Source organism: Paralichthys olivaceus, chromosome 14, assembly GCF_024713975.1.
Source record: "Paralichthys olivaceus isolate ysfri-2021 chromosome 14, ASM2471397v2, whole genome shotgun sequence".
Lineage (NCBI taxonomy): Eukaryota > Metazoa > Chordata > Actinopteri > Pleuronectiformes > Paralichthyidae > Paralichthys > Paralichthys olivaceus.
This window is the reverse complement of record NC_091106.1, coordinates 18,280,495-18,298,674: the sequence shown is the minus strand read 5'-3', so window position 1 is coordinate 18,298,674 and position 18,180 is coordinate 18,280,495. Positions and strand designations below refer to the sequence as shown.

At 41.1% G+C, this 18,180-nt stretch overlaps 1 protein-coding gene across 1 annotated transcript; it reads left to right on the top strand.

The window, feature by feature from the left end:
- The first annotated feature begins 1,174 nt into the window (after nt 1-1,174).
- On the top strand, nt 1,175-16,819 carry wapla (WAPL cohesin release factor a). Its single transcript, XM_020095839.2, has 20 exons — nt 1,175-1,473; nt 2,068-2,481; nt 2,644-3,352; nt 4,586-4,893; nt 4,982-5,112; nt 6,686-6,781; nt 7,360-7,521; nt 8,205-8,341; nt 9,196-9,307; nt 9,556-9,786; nt 9,921-10,032; nt 10,190-10,287; nt 10,558-10,634; nt 11,089-11,264; nt 11,733-11,848; nt 11,972-12,202; nt 12,673-12,874; nt 13,695-13,783; nt 13,892-13,987; nt 14,870-16,819. Exons 2-20 carry the CDS (start codon nt 2,094-2,096, stop codon nt 14,933-14,935), a joined length of 3,537 nt encoding a protein of 1,178 aa, XP_019951398.2. The 5' UTR covers nt 1,175-1,473; nt 2,068-2,093; the 3' UTR covers nt 14,936-16,819.
- The last annotated feature ends 1,361 nt before the right edge of the window (nt 16,820-18,180 follow it).

Genomic DNA, 18,180 nt, shown 5'->3' with positions numbered 1-18,180 from the left:
CTTTTGGTGATATGGGGGAAGAAAATCTCAAAAATACATTGAAAACATTTCAAGGTGCTCCCATGGGAAATTACTACCCTTCTGTTTCTGCACTGAGACAAGTCATTTTCACACAAGTGTCCCAATGCCCCCGTCTTTATGAAGACATACATGCTGTGTGGAAGAGATGCTGTGATGTCCGTCCGGGCTGAGTAATGGTCATTTCAGTGTTGATACAGTTGGGAGCACTTTGCCCTGCAGATCCGGGCTGTTTATAACACACCATTTATTCATTTGACACCATCTGGGCCCCAGACCAGTGCCAGTGCTTTCAAGAACGCTCAAGTTATTTGAACATTCTGTCCAGTGAGCACACAATAGTCAAACTAGGCCGTATAGAATCACATTTCTTCTCTAAGTTTAACCTTATCGATAACCTTTGACACCACTGATGGGAATTGTATCAACTTTATCATTATATTACACAAATATTATAGAATAAACAAACATAAAGGAACATATTAACACTGAGTTACACCTAATTGCGTTGTACATCTTAATTCGAGGCGACATAGGCAAACGTAAACAGAACATTGATCGGACGATAAGATCACACTCATCAACATTCATTTACACATGTACACGAAAGACAACAAAAATCACTGTGGAGCTGATTTTCTATTCTACTATTGGAACAACTGATTATCTCTGAATGTGGATTAATCTACATTAATTTCACATTAATATATTAATATTATTGTTTTATTTTTTATTAATCTCTAAGGTGAATTGTATATTAACTTTTAAACTATTACAATAATACAAAAAAAAATCATAAAAGTCACCACATTTAAGTGATATTTTTTAAAGCAGGAGCCATGAAATGTCTGGCACGTGTTGTTAAAGTTATTTGAACGTAGAGGGAGGGAGAGAGAGAGAGAGAGAGATAGAGAGAGAGAGAGAGAGAGAGAGAGAGAGAGAGAGAGAGAGAGAGAGAGAGAGAGAGAGAGAGAGAGAGAGAGAGAGAGAGAGAGAGAGAGAGGGGAGAGAGAGAGAGAGAAACTAACGTGATCCTCCAGTGCCCCCTGTCGTTTATTGTGGCGTCAGGTTTCAACCAATCAGAGACGCGTTTGCTGACGGAGTCTCAGCGCACAGGAAACCATCCCCGCCTCTGATTGGTCGCCTCACTCGCTCTACACAGGGGTCTTGCCAGGGAGCGAGGAGGGAGGGATATTTTAATGGCCGTCGGATGCACTTCATAAAGCAAAATGTCCGGATTATCTACTATGTTTAGACTTTGTTAGCCACTGGTGCGTGCGGGCTGCTTTTCTTTGGTGACACACGCCGCCGTGGGGACGTATCCGGTCCACAGGCGTGTTTTTTCGGGTTGTTTCCACAGCGTTTAACGGACTTTTACCCGCTTGATTTGTGCGGCAGGCCTAGCCGGCTGGCTAACAAACAAGCGGACTGTTAGCCTGTCAGTGGAGTTTAAAGGTAAGAGAGGGCGCCTCTGCTCGTTTACACCCCCCGATGATCACAAACATTCATCTCTGAATCCACCCGCACGTTCATATCACATTTAAAAGGCCAAGGTTTCCGATATTTGACGCTAATACCTCTGCGGGCTAGCGTTAGCATAGTTAGCGGCGTTGAAGCTAACGGCTAAGTTTATTGTAACTTTACAAGCTGCAGCAGGCCTGGGTAAGAGTTCACACACGCAGGTGAGTGAACTCTCTCCCGTCAGTGTAATAGTAGCGTAATTATCCAGGATTAACTTTGTTAAAGTTGGTCAAAGTCGCCTTAGCTTCCTGTTATGTTGCGCAGATACGACGAATCATCCGTTATTGCCAAGCTACGCTGCGTGAGCTAACCATGCTAAACAGGACTTGACTCAGATGCTAATGTCAAGTTAAGTAGCCACATTTTGCCTCTTTGATCAGGAAAACAACTCGTTTATTTTTCGTTTTAAGACGTGGTATAAACGTGCTGATTAACCATTTTTTACACATACATATATACACTAATATATATATTTATATACACACACTGGCTGAGCTATATGTTGATTATATTCTGCATTTTTTACAGGGAATATGTAACAGAAACAATCCGACATGACATCCAGATTCGGTAAAACATACAACCGCAAGGGAGGGGAGGCCAATTCGAAATTTGAAGAGGTCTTCTCCAATAAAAGGTCCACACTGACCACAAAATGGGGAGACACCACCTACAAGGCTCAGCTGGGTGCCAAAAGGCCTCTGTTAAAATCCGACACCTCAGAGCTTACCAAGAGACCCCGGCTTGAAGATAGCGACAGTGAGGACGACCCCTTTGGGTTTGACAGCGATGATGAGTCCAAGACCGTGACTTCTCACAGCCTGCCCCAGCTGAAAGTCAATGAAGGGGATGTGTCAAAGACTACTGCAGTGCAGGGTGGTGGGGCTGCCGCTGTTGTGACTTCTGCACAGGACTCTGCAAGCTCAGCAGCCACGTTCACAAGTATGTAATCAATGTGTCAACACCGCTAATGTATTTACACTTAATAGTCTGTTCAATTTGTTACCTACCTGTTTTTTTCACTTTCTGATGGTATCTGCCTCCCATTTAGTTGTGATGTCAGTTTTTAATGTAACTATCTGTAAATGTCTTCTTCTTTCATAGGCAAGCAAACACTTGAAGTAAAGGCTTTGAAAAATACCCAGCCCTGGTTAAAACGCACATCAGATGGCAACCAGAAACTTGCATGTGTGGCCTCTTTTTCAAACGCAGTCCCTTCTGATCAGAATTTCTCAGCATCCCAGAGGCCCTTCTCTTCCTCTCCCAATGTAAACACATACCTTAAACTGTCCAGTGATGCACCAGCTGGTGGCAGAGACTGTCAAATGTCTTCCTCTTATGATGAGCTGCCATCAGAAGAGATGAAAAGTGCTGAGCTGGAACCACTCACACAGCCTCCACCAGAACCTGTGGACAACATTCCCCCATCCCCCTTCACCCTTAGGGCCTCTAACCGCAAGAAATACCAGCGGCCCAACAAGCTCAACAAAACACCCTCTGAACCTGCTGAAAACAACGATAAGCCCAGTGAAACTGCTAGTGCTGTAGTCAAACCTAACAGCGTCCTTCCTGCTGGTGGAAGTAGTACGGCCAGTGGTACTAAAACAGCAGCCAAGCCACCAGGCAGAGGCGGTGGAAGGGTTCGGGATTATACAGTTCTGCACCCTTCCTGTCTATCCGTGTGCAACGTCACCATCCAGGACTCAATTGAGCGGAGTGGCGATGAATTGGTCACTCCAGCTGCCCCTGCTGACATTGGAGAGGCGGGCCAGATGAAGAAGAAGTCTGAAGCTCCAGCACCCAAAACTAACAGGTAATCTTTTGCTTTTCTATGCGTCTCAACCGCCTGCATAGTGGACATAACAAAGTTGTATCAAAAAACTTTCATATATAGGTTACTGATTTTCTTTAAAATTGTGGCAATGCATGATAGCAGGGTTTTCTTTGCCATTATAACATTATAATCATAAGTGCTGACAGCTTCTCAGCTGCCTGGACTCTTTTTTAAAAAATTTTTTTTACAGAGGGTGGTGTTCAGAACTAAACCTTTCGCACACACACAGCAGAGCACAGAGGCTTTGCATTTGTTTTGACAGAAGTTTAGGTGTCCAGAAGCTCTCTGTATGTTAAGATTCATGACAGTACTGATACTGACTAATGCCTGTCTCCATTATCTTAAAGGTTAACTTGAGGTCAGGAATGTCAAGGATTCAGCATTAATTATTGCATTGACATTTTTCCAATATAATATTTAGTTTTTATAGTGAGTTTACTGTTGCTGTTCTAAAAACAATATTTAGATATATTTTAAGCAAATAAATGCTTAGAGATTGACACTCCTAGAACCACCAACACCCCATGGAACCAAGAGAGCACCCAAACCCTCTGAAAACTCAGGGAAACTCCTGAATAATTGAGGACTAACATCTTAGCAGTCATGCCATCACATTCATTCTTAAACATTCCAGCATTTTTATTCAGTCTGATGAATTTTATATTGATGATTTTTGTTCAAGCTTTCTGAAATTATGTGTCCTTGTGAATCATTCAAGATTTTGCATGAATAAATTATTACAATTTCCAGCACCATGCTTACACAATAAAATGCGCCAGATAGAAATAATAACCATTAATTTTGTTCCATACTTCACTGTGCGTTCACTCACACACTCCTTTTTAAGCAGGAGAAACAAATTATAATTTTAAGATACTGTCCACATCAGCGGTTTGAAGACACTGCCACTAAGAGTATGTAGCATTGTGATCTATTATAGGTCCATTATCTCTTATCGTACGTTGGGTTCTAAACAATAGCGCTGTGTTGTGTTGCAACTGTTATCTGACTTAGAAAACTTTTCCATTCTCTCAGTTATCCACAAACTTTGGCCGCCTACCTCTGGATCAGGCTTTGTTTTATTTGTTTACTTTGAAGGTGTGTGTTTTGTTGTGCTTGTCCTGCTCCAGTTTCCCCTTTTCTTCCACATGTCTCAGTAAAATAGAACAATACAAACACAAAGGGAATAAAAACCTTGCTGTATCTTCACAGATTCAGACCCACTCAGACAAAGACAAAGAAGACCAAGACTGAGTCCAAGCTAGAGTTCTTTGGCTTTGAGGACAAAGAGGACCAAGGGGGTGAGGACGGCTCAGATGCCGCCATGGCAGGCAAGAGTAACTACAAGATCAAGTACTTTGGCTTTGATGACCTGAGTGAAAGTGACAGTGATGACGAGAGCTCTCAGGCCAAAGAGAAGAAAGCCAAGAAGGCGGCTGCAGCCTTGGCCGCTCTATGCTCCAGTGTGGACAGCCCTCATACCAGTGACTCTCAGGACAGCCAGGCCAGCAGCAACACAGGTGGGGTGGCCTACGTCAAAGGATTTGACTTCAGATTACCCAGTGAGGTTTGTCCCCATTTACATACTGACTTGGTTTCTCCCAACAGATGCTTTTGACTTCTCTGATGAATCCAGTCCTGGAGGACCTGAGGGACAGAAAGGACGCTCAGGGAAGCAGAGTGACAAATCCAAGGATGTTGGCAGTGGATTCAAAAAAATCTTCAGTGGACCCAAAAAGGTATATAAGCATGCTAGAAACTATCTGATGGTCTGCCTGCTTTCAGACAAGTAATTTGTGTCCTTTATAATGCACCATTTTTGTTGAGGAATAATTGCCCATTAGATTTTTTTTTAGCAATTACTCAATCAGACTGAGCAGCCATGAATCTCTTGACCTATTGAAATTAACTCTGGTTTAACAGGAATCTGCGATCAATATGAACGGCTGATGGTGTGTTATCTAACTTGCCTTCGTGACCTTCCTTCCGACCAGGATTGAACTCTGTGTCTGTTATTGATGTTTAAATGACAATTGCGTAACGGAATACCCAGCTTGTCTAAAAATAGAGATAATTGGAGAGAGCAGAGAAAAATAGAGCAAGTAGGCAGTAAAACGGCTGAACTGAAACCTAAATTTATTTGGATATCATTGAGTGTAATCCAACTCTGCGTCAGCAGTAATGTGTGCTAAAACCACTGTTGCATACTAGTGTCTGAACACTGTTGCCCAGGGATTAATCTGTGACAGCAGTCTCACATGAAAGGGGGGAATGTGTGTTCAGTTGCACGCACTGCATGGTCTTATTATTATTAAGGGGGATCTGAACATAACAGCTTGTTCAGTCCAATATTTACCAGAATAACTCTGCTTTGATTTGTGCTACATTATGTAATGCCTACATTTGCTCTGTTTGTCTGAATCATGTTTTGTTGTGGCTTTGGGTTATTTGTGGACTGTCTTCCTAATCCTGTGTGTTTAGTGCTTCTGTCATCAGCAAAACTCCAAACATTGTCTTTGTGATATATAATTGAGTTGCACATGTTGTTTTCAGGAGATGTTTTTGTGTGCTTGGGGACTGTTCTGCTTCACACTTAGGCTGCTGTTGTCTTAGTGTATCATCATGAGTGTACTATGCAATATGTATCTGTTCAGTTGCACTAATTCACAACAATAACTTCAGTTTTATGTCAGAATGATTCATAGAGTTTAATATGAATGTGTTACATAGTCTTTTTTTTTTCCTGTCCACTTTTTGCTTAAGTTTTCAGAAGAGTCAAATCTTAAGAAAACAAAATTATTTAAATTTTCAAGCAAGGAGCCAAATATAGAACAGTCACTGCATCTCAAACTTTCTGGAAGTTTCTAATATTTAATTAATATTTATTTTTCACAATTCAACTTAAACTGATATAATCAGTCATTATACTGTAAGTTAATATTGAGAACAGTATACTCTTGAATTATTATCCTAGAGCTATGGAAAACAGATTTAAAAGGATGTGAGAGCCATTTCCCCAAAAAGTTCAGACTGTGTTAGCCCATATTATATATTAATTACTATCTTATACACATGAAATTTCTGTTCCATAACTTTGTCATATGTTCATAACAGTGCTCCAAATTTCATTAAGATCTGTGATGGTGCAGTTTAAATTGTCGTGATTTTAAACAGAAAGACCCTTTTATCCTCTTAGTACTTTAGCCTTAGGTGTCATAAGAGGTTTACCATAAATATCACTCTATAAGTAACTAGTAGAATGTACATGAAACAAACATCATGTTTAAATAATCTTCTACATTTTTGTCTCAGTCACCTGCGAAGGCTGTGTACAACGCTCGCCACTGGAACCAACCTGAACCTGAGGAGATTCCTGTGCCTCCACTCTCTCGAGCTCAAACTGCTCCAGTAAGATATCATTTGCTTTGTGTTTATATATATTATGTTTAGCTGTATTGTGTCTTTTTGGCAAACTAATCACAGGGAATCTTGTCATGAACTTGACTGTTGACAGGTGATAACTATGAATTTAAATTTGCACACAAAGCAAGCAATATAAGAGTTATGTAAAGCAAATGCTAATAACTTGTATCATTTGTTTAGAGAATTTCCCATTCTCTGCTTTCCACAATACAGGATAATTGTTCTCTTTATAGTCAACACTTGTGTAATAATTACTATAATTAGTCTCTTTCTGTTCACAGAGAGCTTTACCAGACAAGTGAACCAGGCTTTACTTATTTATTTTTTGTTGATATCATTTAATGGAATTATATTTTTTAGAGACAACTTAATCAGTCTGGCAACTACGATTTAAAAGTTGTTGTTAACCTTAGACGAAGGCATCTGACATCTGTTAACAACATGTATTAAAGACTTGTGTGCTTAACAAACTGTTCAGCTGAGGTAAATCTTGCTGACATATCATTAAAAAGATTTTGTGGCTTTGGTATGAGCCCCATTTCTCCACCTCTTTTCCTCCTTAGGCCATTTTATCAAGCAGCAGCAAAGACAGCAACTCCCATAAAGATGACGGCCTATTCAAAGCCCCTCCACCTCCGCCCAAAGTCATTAAGTCAGAGACCCTCCCCACGCGACTCAACCAGGATATTGTCACGGCTCTCAAATGCAGGAAGGAGCACAAGGAGGTGAGTTTTGGAAACACTGTGGTATATTTAGATGTCGGCTTAACAATAGAGGGGTGGTTACATTCTTATTTGTGTTCAACCTTCAATTCATTTGTTTGCATGATGCAATGATTTAAGCTGTATATTTTAGACTTGCACAAGCTGCTTTTATTTGATGCAGTAAAAGCATAGGATTCATTTGAAGCATGATGTCAAGCCCACCATTGTTTATTTGAACCCCAGTGTGGGCTGGAGGTAGCAGTAAAAACTGTTGCTGTTAATTGAAGCTTCCCTACAGCTAGTGTCATTTACAAATGGGCTCACCGACCGTGGATCAATCTGTTTGCCATAGATCCCCGGAGGTAAAATTGCTTCAGCTAAGCTGTCACTAAACATTCGTGCTGTCTTAAGATGAGGTCCTCCCTCCTGTGTCATGCTGAGCACACACACACAGCATGACTGTTGCTATTGGTAAACATACTGAGTCGCCTGCTGATCAGGCCTCAACTCCTCATGCTGAGCAGACTGATCACGGGTATTAGCACAGTCAGCTATTGCTGGTAATGGGACCAGTAGAGAAGAGTTTAACAATAGGATTTCTCTCAGTGGTGTTATGTATGTTTGTGTGTGCGGGTTGATTATATCTCCAGACAAATACACTGCTTCCCAATTAACTGTAATTAACCCCATTCCTCCTCCACCAGCTGTACACGGTGGTGCAGCATGTGAAGCACTTCAATGACGTGGTGGAGTTCGGAGAAAATCAAGAGTTCACAGATGACTTTGAGTACCTGGAGACAGGACTGAAGAGCAGTCAGCCACTCAACACAAGATGCCTTAGGTATGTGGCGGGAAAAAATTAGCACTGCTTTCTTTGTGGCATTTCCACACCGGGGCACTCAGATGCCATAAGTGTCTGACATTTTTTGCTTGAGGTGGCACATTGTTGATACTGACAAGTAAGAAATAGCTCACTAAATTGAATGAATACTAGAAGAGCTTGTCACTTAACGGTTGTTTAAGATACAACTGTTAGTCTATTTATAAAAGAAATGGAGGAACAGCTGCTTTAATTGACCATAGCTTTATAATTTGTGCAACTGTTCCTAATTATAGTAAACAGAATGATTACCATGCTATCAGCAGCAGGAGGCAGCAATATAAAGTTATGATTAACAAGATTATCTTTTCAGATGCAATATAACATAAAAAAGAAAGGAATCGTGGTGTAATTGGTGTTTTGATTTGTATTTTCTCTCAAGACAACACTAAAAATGTATTAAATGACAAATCAAATAAAGATAATAAGGCAGTGTACATATACCTATATTTGCTTTTCTATTCTTTGTTGAATTGTGAGAAAATAGAGGAAATGTGGCTAAATAAAATGTGTTTTTCTGTAGAATGACAAAGCATTCAGCTTTTCTTTTGTGAATCTGTTCACGAAAGACAACCTTGGCTTCAGGAAACGCTGCAGGGGGTCCAGCCTTGGAATGTTTTTCAGGCTTTAGCTGTGAAGAGAAAAGAGGGTGAAAAGCACATGTTTGTGACAGGAATCAGAAATAGTGATGTGGATTTAGAAGTGGGCTGCTCCACATGATTCCACCATTCTTCATAGTTTTTAGACTGACAAAATATTTCACTCACCATATGTGCAACCCTTCATTTATTTCTCCCTCTCTGTCACTGCTGCAGTATAATCAGCCTGGCCACAAGGTGTGCCATGCCCGGTTTCAGAATGCACCTGCGAGCCAGAGGGAAAGTGGCACAGGTTTTCAAAATGCTCAGTGATGCTCCACAACACCCGGTCAGTAAAACTCTTTTCTGTGACCTGCTTTTCCAAACTTTGTCTCCCTCAAAAACTTCAGCATTGTTGCTGTTATGTTGTAAGGTTTTAAATGATTATTTCTCTTGTTGTTTACCGCATGATAGACTGATATTCATATATATATATAAGGTTCAGGGAATTGTGCAGTATTAATAGATAAATAGACAACTTGTCTGACCTCAGTATGTGCTGCACCACTTTGTTAAAGCCTGTCTCTGTTCCACCAGAATCTTGCTCTGTGCACGGCTGCCCTGATGTATATTCTGAGTCGGGATCGTCTTAACATGGACCTGGATAGGGCGTGTCTGGAGCTAATGATTAAGCTGCTGGAGATGGACCAGGACTACTCAGGCCACCATGATCAGCTCACAGAGAAGGAGGTTGCCAAGGTCAAGGAGAAGATCAGGAAGTTGTGTGAGACTGTGCACAATAAGCATCTTGACCTGGAAAACATAACGGTGTGTTGTATTTTGTAGCTCATAAGAAAAAGCTTAACCTCTGGATATAAAGTACTTTTTTTTTCTTAATGTTTCCAAAAGTGTAATGCCAAATAAAGTGTAGATTTTACATCTTGTTTTTTTTTCTTTTGTAGACGGGCCATCTTGCCATGGAGACGTTGCTCTCTCTGACCTCAAAGAGAGCTGGAGATTGGTTCAAAGAAGAGCTGCGGCTACTGGGAGGTTTGGATCATATTGTAGACAAAGGTGGGTTTGTGAGATGCTACTGTACTTATGTTAAAGTCTGCATTTTCCTCTATACCGGTGTACATGTGCAAATATGTTTTCCAAGGTTGAGTGTCAAAGCTGTTGACTTTCAAGGAGCTGCCAGCATGTGTAATAGTCGTGTGTTGTGTCGCTGCAGTTAAAGAGTGTGTGCAGAACCTCAGCCAAGAGGACGACAAGGAAAACCTCGTAGCGTCTTTATGGGGGGCTGAGAGGTGTCTGAGAGTGCTTGAAAGTGTAAGTACTGCTGGGTTAAACTGTCAAACTGGGTTCTCCATTGCTCCAATGTCATATAAGAGCGACACTTTTGATCTTGTGAATTGGCTGGTAACTTTTATTTTTCACTGATGAAAAGCTGGTTAAAAAGCTGTCTAAATGTCATCATTCAAAAGTCTCAGTCAAATACATGAGTGTCTCCTTTCATTTCTTATTCTTGACTCGTTTTCAAACAAGTCAATATTCTTTCTCCGGTACTGATTATATTTCTCTTTCATCCTATGCCGACAGGTGACAGTTCAGAACCCAGAAAACCAGGGTTACTTGATTGCCTACAAAGACTCGCAGCTCATTGTCTCCTCTGCCAGGTGAGCACTACCAGATACAGCTCGGGGCTGTTATTGACTGGACACAGACACATAATGAGGCACTTTTTGTTTCAGTTCATTCAGCTTTCCTTTGTGCTTTGTGTTGCACTATTGGACCCATCATATTGAACTGTGCTTTTGTAATTACTGAGACCTGTTAAATAAAACATATCGCCTTTTGAAGCAAAGGAATAATTAGTGTATCATGGACTGTAGGTAAAAGAAAATGAAATTAATTATTAAGTAATTGTTACCATTGGAGCCCATAAAGATTTCCAATTTGTGTTAATTGGCATTATAGGTTAAGTTAGATCTTATCTTTAACCACTGAACTTTGATTAATATTGCAGTAGTGTGGTTGATTCACAAAAGCAGACTGAACCTCCCCTCTCCTTCACCCTTGTGCTTGTTTTCTGCATTTTAATTCCTCTCAACAATTTTTATTACTTTTTAGAGCTCTGCGGTACTGTGAGGATATGATCCAGCGCTACAGCAGGGCATTAAACAACAGCTCCCTTTCATCGTCTGGTGCAACGCTGCCCCACTGCAGCTTCAGTAATGTAGGCAAGGCAGTGGAGGACTGCATGAGGGCTGTCATAGGAGTGCTGCTCAACCTCACCCATGACAATGGTATTCTCATTTACAACCTGACATTTTTTGCACATGCTCTTATTTACCTTTGTGTGTGTTAGTTTTTGCCTGAAATTCCTGGAGAGTAACAACCAGTTAGTAATGGAGCCCATCAGCTGTCGCCTGGCAATGAATTAACCTCTGGGGCAATGGCAATATTTTGGGGCTTCCGGTTTGAACGGTGGGTTTTCCATTTGCGGAGACTGTGTAGCAGAAGGCTTCCTGACCCTCCCTCGCCAATAGATTCTGCATGTTAATAATTCAAAATGATGGCCTTTTTTTCTTTGAATGCATACATTTTCGTAGTATTACCACATCTAAAATATCATGTAGCTTGTCACCATATCTCTCAGACCTAGTTGGTTTCCCTATTGTTTGCCATGAAATATATAATATTCAGGTGCTTGACAGGAGATAATGGTGGCTAATATCAGCAGTAGTTAATAGTGATGTTATTTTTGTTTTCAGAGTGGGGCAGTACTAAAACAGGTGAGCAGGAACAACTTATTGTAACTGCTCTGAATTGCATCCTCCGAGTCCCACGTTACATCCCCCAGGAGCAGCGCTTTGATATACGAGTTCTGGTAAGTACTATGTTTTTACAACATAATAAAACAACACTCCATAATTGTTGAAAATATATTCTGCTAACCCATATAGCTTTTAGTATGTTATGTCTTATTTGTGTATTCTGTTTTGTTTAACAGGGTCTGGGTCTACTAATAAACCTTGTGGAGTACAGCTCCAGAAACCGCCACAGCCTGGTGGACATGGAGTACAGTATGGACGACACCTGTGTGGAAGACAGTCTGATGCAACCTGCTGACCAAACGCAATCAGACACAGCAGCGGAGTCGACGATGCCAAGCACAGCTGAGTCTCAGGGAGACGAGGCTGACGAGCCCAACCCCTCCGGTGCTCTAGCGGCTCTTGTGAAAGTAGGTTTTTGCAGGACTCATCAATAAATATCATAGGAGTCATTGTGATCTGTTTTTGTCTTGGCTCCAGGAGAGATTTTCATGATTTCTTTTGAAGTAAGGATGTGAGCAGCAGCAGCAAGTGATGATCATCCATGAGGAAAAATCAGTGTAGTGTATAAACAGGTGATTCAGTGATTCACCTGCTTTGTCAGAGAGATGGTTCAGACACTTTTCAGGCAAACTGATTAATATGAATGGTGCTATATTGCTGTAACATCAAATATGTCTTCTCAGTGCAGACGATCCCTCAGTGTCAGATGGTCAGTGTTTTAAGTAAATGCACAAGTCACAAGTTGTATAAATATAGTAATACGCATGTGTACATCAACCCAGACTCATTATTGGATTTAAATTTCAAGATGAATAAAAAGTTTTCTGAAAAGATAATTAATAAGAGAATGACATTTGTTTATTGCTCTAATTCCCAGCACTTCCTGGAGAGAGAGCGTGCCGCCATCCTGGCTGAAGCCAAGACTGACGACTTGATCAGTGAGGCACCCAAGCCAGCACTGGACAAAAGTGGAGAGTGGCAGGAGACGTCGGGAGAGATCCAGTGGGTGGCATCCGAGACCACCGACAGCCAACCCGAGAAGAAAGAGGAGGAAGATGAAGAGTTGGACCTAAATAAAGGTGGGTTTGATACCTCTGCCTTCTCATCCAGAATGCCTCACTTCTAACTTGAGTAGAGTCCAAAGCATTTAACGTCTTGTCAGGTTGTTGTTAACATGTGACCCCACGTTCACCACCCGGCCGCCATGTGAGTCATTGGGGTCACACAAGTCGTGGTGTGAAAGTTTGTTAGGTCGACTGTTGCAGGATCTCAGGACTGTATTGTCAGTTGCTGATAGATGGTGTTGTGGAGGTTTCCAGATACTTTCACAGCATAAGAAGAGACAATATTGTCCTTAACTGTCAATACCACAAAAATACATTGAACAGACAAAAGCTCAGGCTCAAAAAGACTCAGAATATTTACAGAAATCTTAGATCTTATCTCTAGATAAATGAGGTTAATGTTGCAGTTATGATTATTACAGGGCAGCAGCTTCATTTCCTTCTCTGCATCTCAGCTAATGAGGGTTGGAGGGGAAAAAAATGTGTGCGACTCGAGGCAGAGTTCATGAATGAGTCCACATACACACGCATTTTTGGTTGCAGCTGGAATAGCGACAGGATTCCTCTCACCCGTTTCAGAACACTGCACATAGAGCATCATTCCATTGCAGCCATATAAGGCGCTGAATGTTGTGCTTTTAAGAGGTCAATAAAGTATCTCAAAACACTGATTCCTGATAAGGAGGAAATATAAAACTCCTCACAGGATGTCTCCAGCCAATGTTTGTTTCTATTAAGTGGCTCCTGCTATGAGTCTGAAACCCTCCTCCCCAAAACAGCATTGTATGTGCCTGTAATAGTGAAACTGTTTCTTTTTTGCTTGGTTTTGTTGTAGCTCTGCAGCATGCAGGCAAGCATATGGAGGACAGCATCACTGCCTCCTACACGGCTCTGCTGCTGGGCTGTCTGTGCCAGGGCAGCCAGGTGAGTCCATCAGACACGACCGCAAACATACATGATAGGACTGGAGATTGTTTCCTACTCAAAAATATTCATATCATCATTTCACCCACCTTTCTGCCCCCACCCCAGGTAAACGTGACTACTGTGAGAAAGCATCTACCTAAAGGGGATTTCTCCATCATGACAGAAATGCTGAAGAAATTCTTGAGTTTCATGAACCTCACTGTGAGTATGACTGTCAAGAGAGGCTTTGTGTCACCAGTGTTGCATAATGATACTGTTGAGATGAATCATAGTGTAAGCGTCTGCAAACATGTAGAAACTGAACAGGAGATGGTTGAGCAGCAACCAATCATCAGATCAATCCCCTAAAAGATGAGCTATAAATTTCAGGTAATAAAAATACTTCTCCGGAGAGGTCTTTTATATAAACGCCTTGAGGTGTTGATGCAATCCTCAGCTCCAGGCACATTTTATTGAAGTTACAAAAAGCCATTTAATTGGGCCCATTGAGCACAATTTTTGTGCAGTGGGGTGGCTGGGATCAAATAAACATTTTGATGACCAATGTTTCTGCACAATTCCTCCTTTTATCTTAAAATAATTGCAGCTTTTGCACTATGGACCTCCTTTCTGATAAAATACTAGAATACAGATTAAAAGGACAGCTTTTATTTCTGTTTATCTTGTTAACAAAGAGGTTTTGAAAATGAATAAAGTCTGAATTGGTTGTGGAGCAGATAGATATGAGCAACATATATTCAAAAGCTTCAGAAATCTCTTTGGTTTCATAAAATGCTGGGGCAGTAATTCCCCATGTCGTTAAATCATCAATTCAGTGTGATTCTTGTGCACCGAAGCTGCATAACTGTTCACAACAAGTAGTAATGTGAAGGATAGTTTAAATATATTCAAGCATTAACATGAAACTGAACAGTAACAGATGTGTGCATGTAGCCTCAGCCTAGACTGTGACTCATTCTGTCAGAAATGAAGATGTGAACCATTGATTTCTTTTCAAGCTAACAAAATCTAAAACCCTCTCAAAAATCATCACACGTTGTCGCCCTCACGCTTCTGGTTTTGGTTTTCTTATTTTCTACACAGTGTGCAATGGGCTCCACGGGACAAAAGTCCATCTCGCGGGTCATTGACTACCTGGAGCACTGTTAACAGACAGCCGGTCAGTGGACTCACTCTCCAACTCTACATTAAAGGGATCCCAGGCTCTTCTGTTAGCCCCCTCGTCTGAGAGGAGCAACAACAGGTCATTGGATTCTCAGCAGCATTCCCCCGACTTCACCTCTGCCAGTGCTGTGATCACACTGAATTCTCACAGCTTACGGCGCACTCTGACATGCATTTTCATCACACACACACACACACACACACACACACACACGAACACACAAAAGTTTCACTTCCTCTCTGAACCAAAGCCCTGCTTAATTGACAGTCGGTCATGCAGATTCCTTCCGTTCCACTCAACTAATGCCGCAGTTGGAGTCAGATAAACTTGAAAAGGTTCAGGACTCACCCTCAGGTAACTGGGAATCAGGCTTCTGAATACTCTGTGGAATGTCAGACATAAATAAGAACTCGGAGCAGACGACGTTTTGAAACGTCCCAAAAGGTGGAGCCTCTCCCCTCCAACGTCAAGTCTCAATTCTCAGTCACTTAGCAGGAGTATGAACCTCTGAATCAAATTTTATGGATCATTACATTTTAATCTTTGCTTATTCATGTTGAAGCCAAGGGTGAAATCATTGATTAGCATGAAAAACAATCATTTTCATGGATGTTAGGATGACGTCTCCATTTGTTAACCTGTGTGGAATGATTTCGAATGCATACATCCATTTACTACGTGTTTGCAGTTGGTTTGAATGTTGAAGGGAAAGAACATTTTTAAGCTTTGGGTTTTTTTATGTTCTCATTGTGCCCATTAATTTTGTAAACTGTGTGATTTAGCAAATCTGATCGGTGTTCGCTGATATGTTTTTAGATGTTTTCTTTTTCCCCAAAGGGCATATGATTTTCAAATTATGAATCACTTTTAAAGAAATCATGACATGCCAGCTTTGATAGGAGGTTCTTTATTTCACCAATAATGGCATCTAGGAATTAAACTCTATTATGATTTTGGATTTTCTGTTTTACCTATCCTGTTTAGACTGTTTGAATTTTAATTAATTCAACAATATGTAATTACGGGATGTATTTAGCCTCACGATTATAACAGACATGATGAATTTCTCTAAAGAAAGTGATGGTGCTTCCTTTTGAATTAAGTCAATATTTTTAACATATTTAATTTAATGCCTTCTCCTCCTGTAAATTGAAATTTACCTTGTGAAATGCCATTCATGTCTAAACATTCATGTTTTTATTATAATTTTACCCCATGTGACACAGCTCAGTGGTTGGAAACAAAACAGATTTATTTGAAACATGAAATTTCAACTAAATCTTGTTGCTTTTATTGAAATGGGAAAATTTGCACTCGTGTACATCATGTACATGATGGTTAAAAATTTCGGTCCAGCCACATTTAGCTTGATGTTTTTTAATCGCATTGTATCATCATGTGTCTGCATTAAGAAGACACACATTAAGCTCCCACTTATTTATTCTCATGTGTTGTCATTTTACCTGTGATGCACCTGAACCTTTCTGAAATGCCTCCGTCTTGTACTGCTCCCATGTACGATCACTGATTTGAATGACAGCCATACCTGTGTAAGCAGATTAGGTTTCTCTGGTTTGTAGGGCTACAGTGAACACAACTGTGTACCTGTTTATTACTTTGCAAATTCTGGTCTGAATGTAAATACGACTGTACATAGTGGTTAATGGACATTTAAAAATGCTTGGACTACTTTTTTCCCTGGAGCTGATATTTTTATTTTATACAATATTTCTGAGTTGTCATTTGGAAAAACAAAAATCGCAGGATGAGAAAAAAAAATAGTTTGTACTGTTTCAAGGACCTTTGTCTTTGGTTAAATGTAAATAGTTGTATCTCAAAATGAAAAAGAAGTTGCTACTTTCAATATACTCCCTGTGTTTTCTTCCTTGAATTGTTTGGAACACCAGGAATCCTTTCTTTCATTTCCAGAGTGTTTTGTTATTCATTCAGAGCTATGGGAGGTGAACACTACCAAACCGAAATTACCTTTATTTTCCTTTTGGTATTTGTGCGTCTAGCAGCAACTGAATTCATAACCTTGTATTCTTGCTTGTCTCGGACGTGCCCTTGGCTTGTGTGTGTGTGTGTACGTGCACAGTTTTTATCCATGACAAACTAGCTGAGGTGAAGTGAAAGTCCAAAGCGTGGCTGGTGTATTTAACGGCACTCAGCGGTGACAGTTTTTTGACACTGCTCCTCAGCTTGACTGACTTGCGCATAATGGAAACAAAAGATTTTTGTTGCGGTTGGTATCCCAGAGTCAACCTAACAAATGGCTCGGGGATACTGGGGAATGTGGTGAAATGCTATCAGTCAAAACGGGATTCCACGCGGCAGCTGTGTCGAGTTTGACACAACAGGTGGAGCCTAATGCAGCCTTTTGCATTTGTCGTCATGCATTTAAAGGACGTGGCATCACGATTACTGTAGCGTGCACAAATAACGTCTGATTGTGTTTTGTTGCCCAACATATAAATGTGTGAGGAGACACGGGCGGTGGTGCAGGTTTAAATTCCAAACAGTAGCAGTCTTGTACATGACAGACACCTATGCCTCTCATGCACTCCTATACATTATACATGGCAGATCTTGCAGTTCTTGATGATCAGTGGCAGGGGGGTAGATGAGAGTAAATACAAGCAGGAGAAAACCAGCATTTCCATAGGTTAATGAGATTGATAGGGTGTCCTCCACCGAGAAGGGAGTGTGAGGGCGAAACGGATGCAGAGCACAGGGGGATTAACGTTCCCCACCTGTCAATCAGCAGCCTCTCAGTGAAGCTGCACAGCCTTAGGCGGAGAAATACAGCTGCATTCCTACAGCTTCCCCAGCATCCATGCTTTCATCTCGCTCTGTCTCTGGCTGTATGTTCTTTTTTTTTTCCCTGGCTCCCCTCATTTGTCCCTGCAGTCTTACCTCTCCCCTGTGCAACACCTGGCTACTGTGATGTTGTTGAGCTTTACTCCAGCAGAAATGACCTTTTAGCTCCACGTGACTGCATCTGTTCTTCTGTCGCACACTTGTTTGTTGTGAATGGAAAGATTGCCTGGTTAGTCCACAGCTGCAATTAGGATTTTGTGTGGTTTTTTTTTTCATCCTCCTGCTGTTTCCTCTGAAGGTAAAAAAGGTAATTTAATGCCACTAGGTGGTGTGAGCACTCAGCCTCTGACCGCTGTGAAGTGCACACACACACACACACACACACACACACACACACACACACACACAC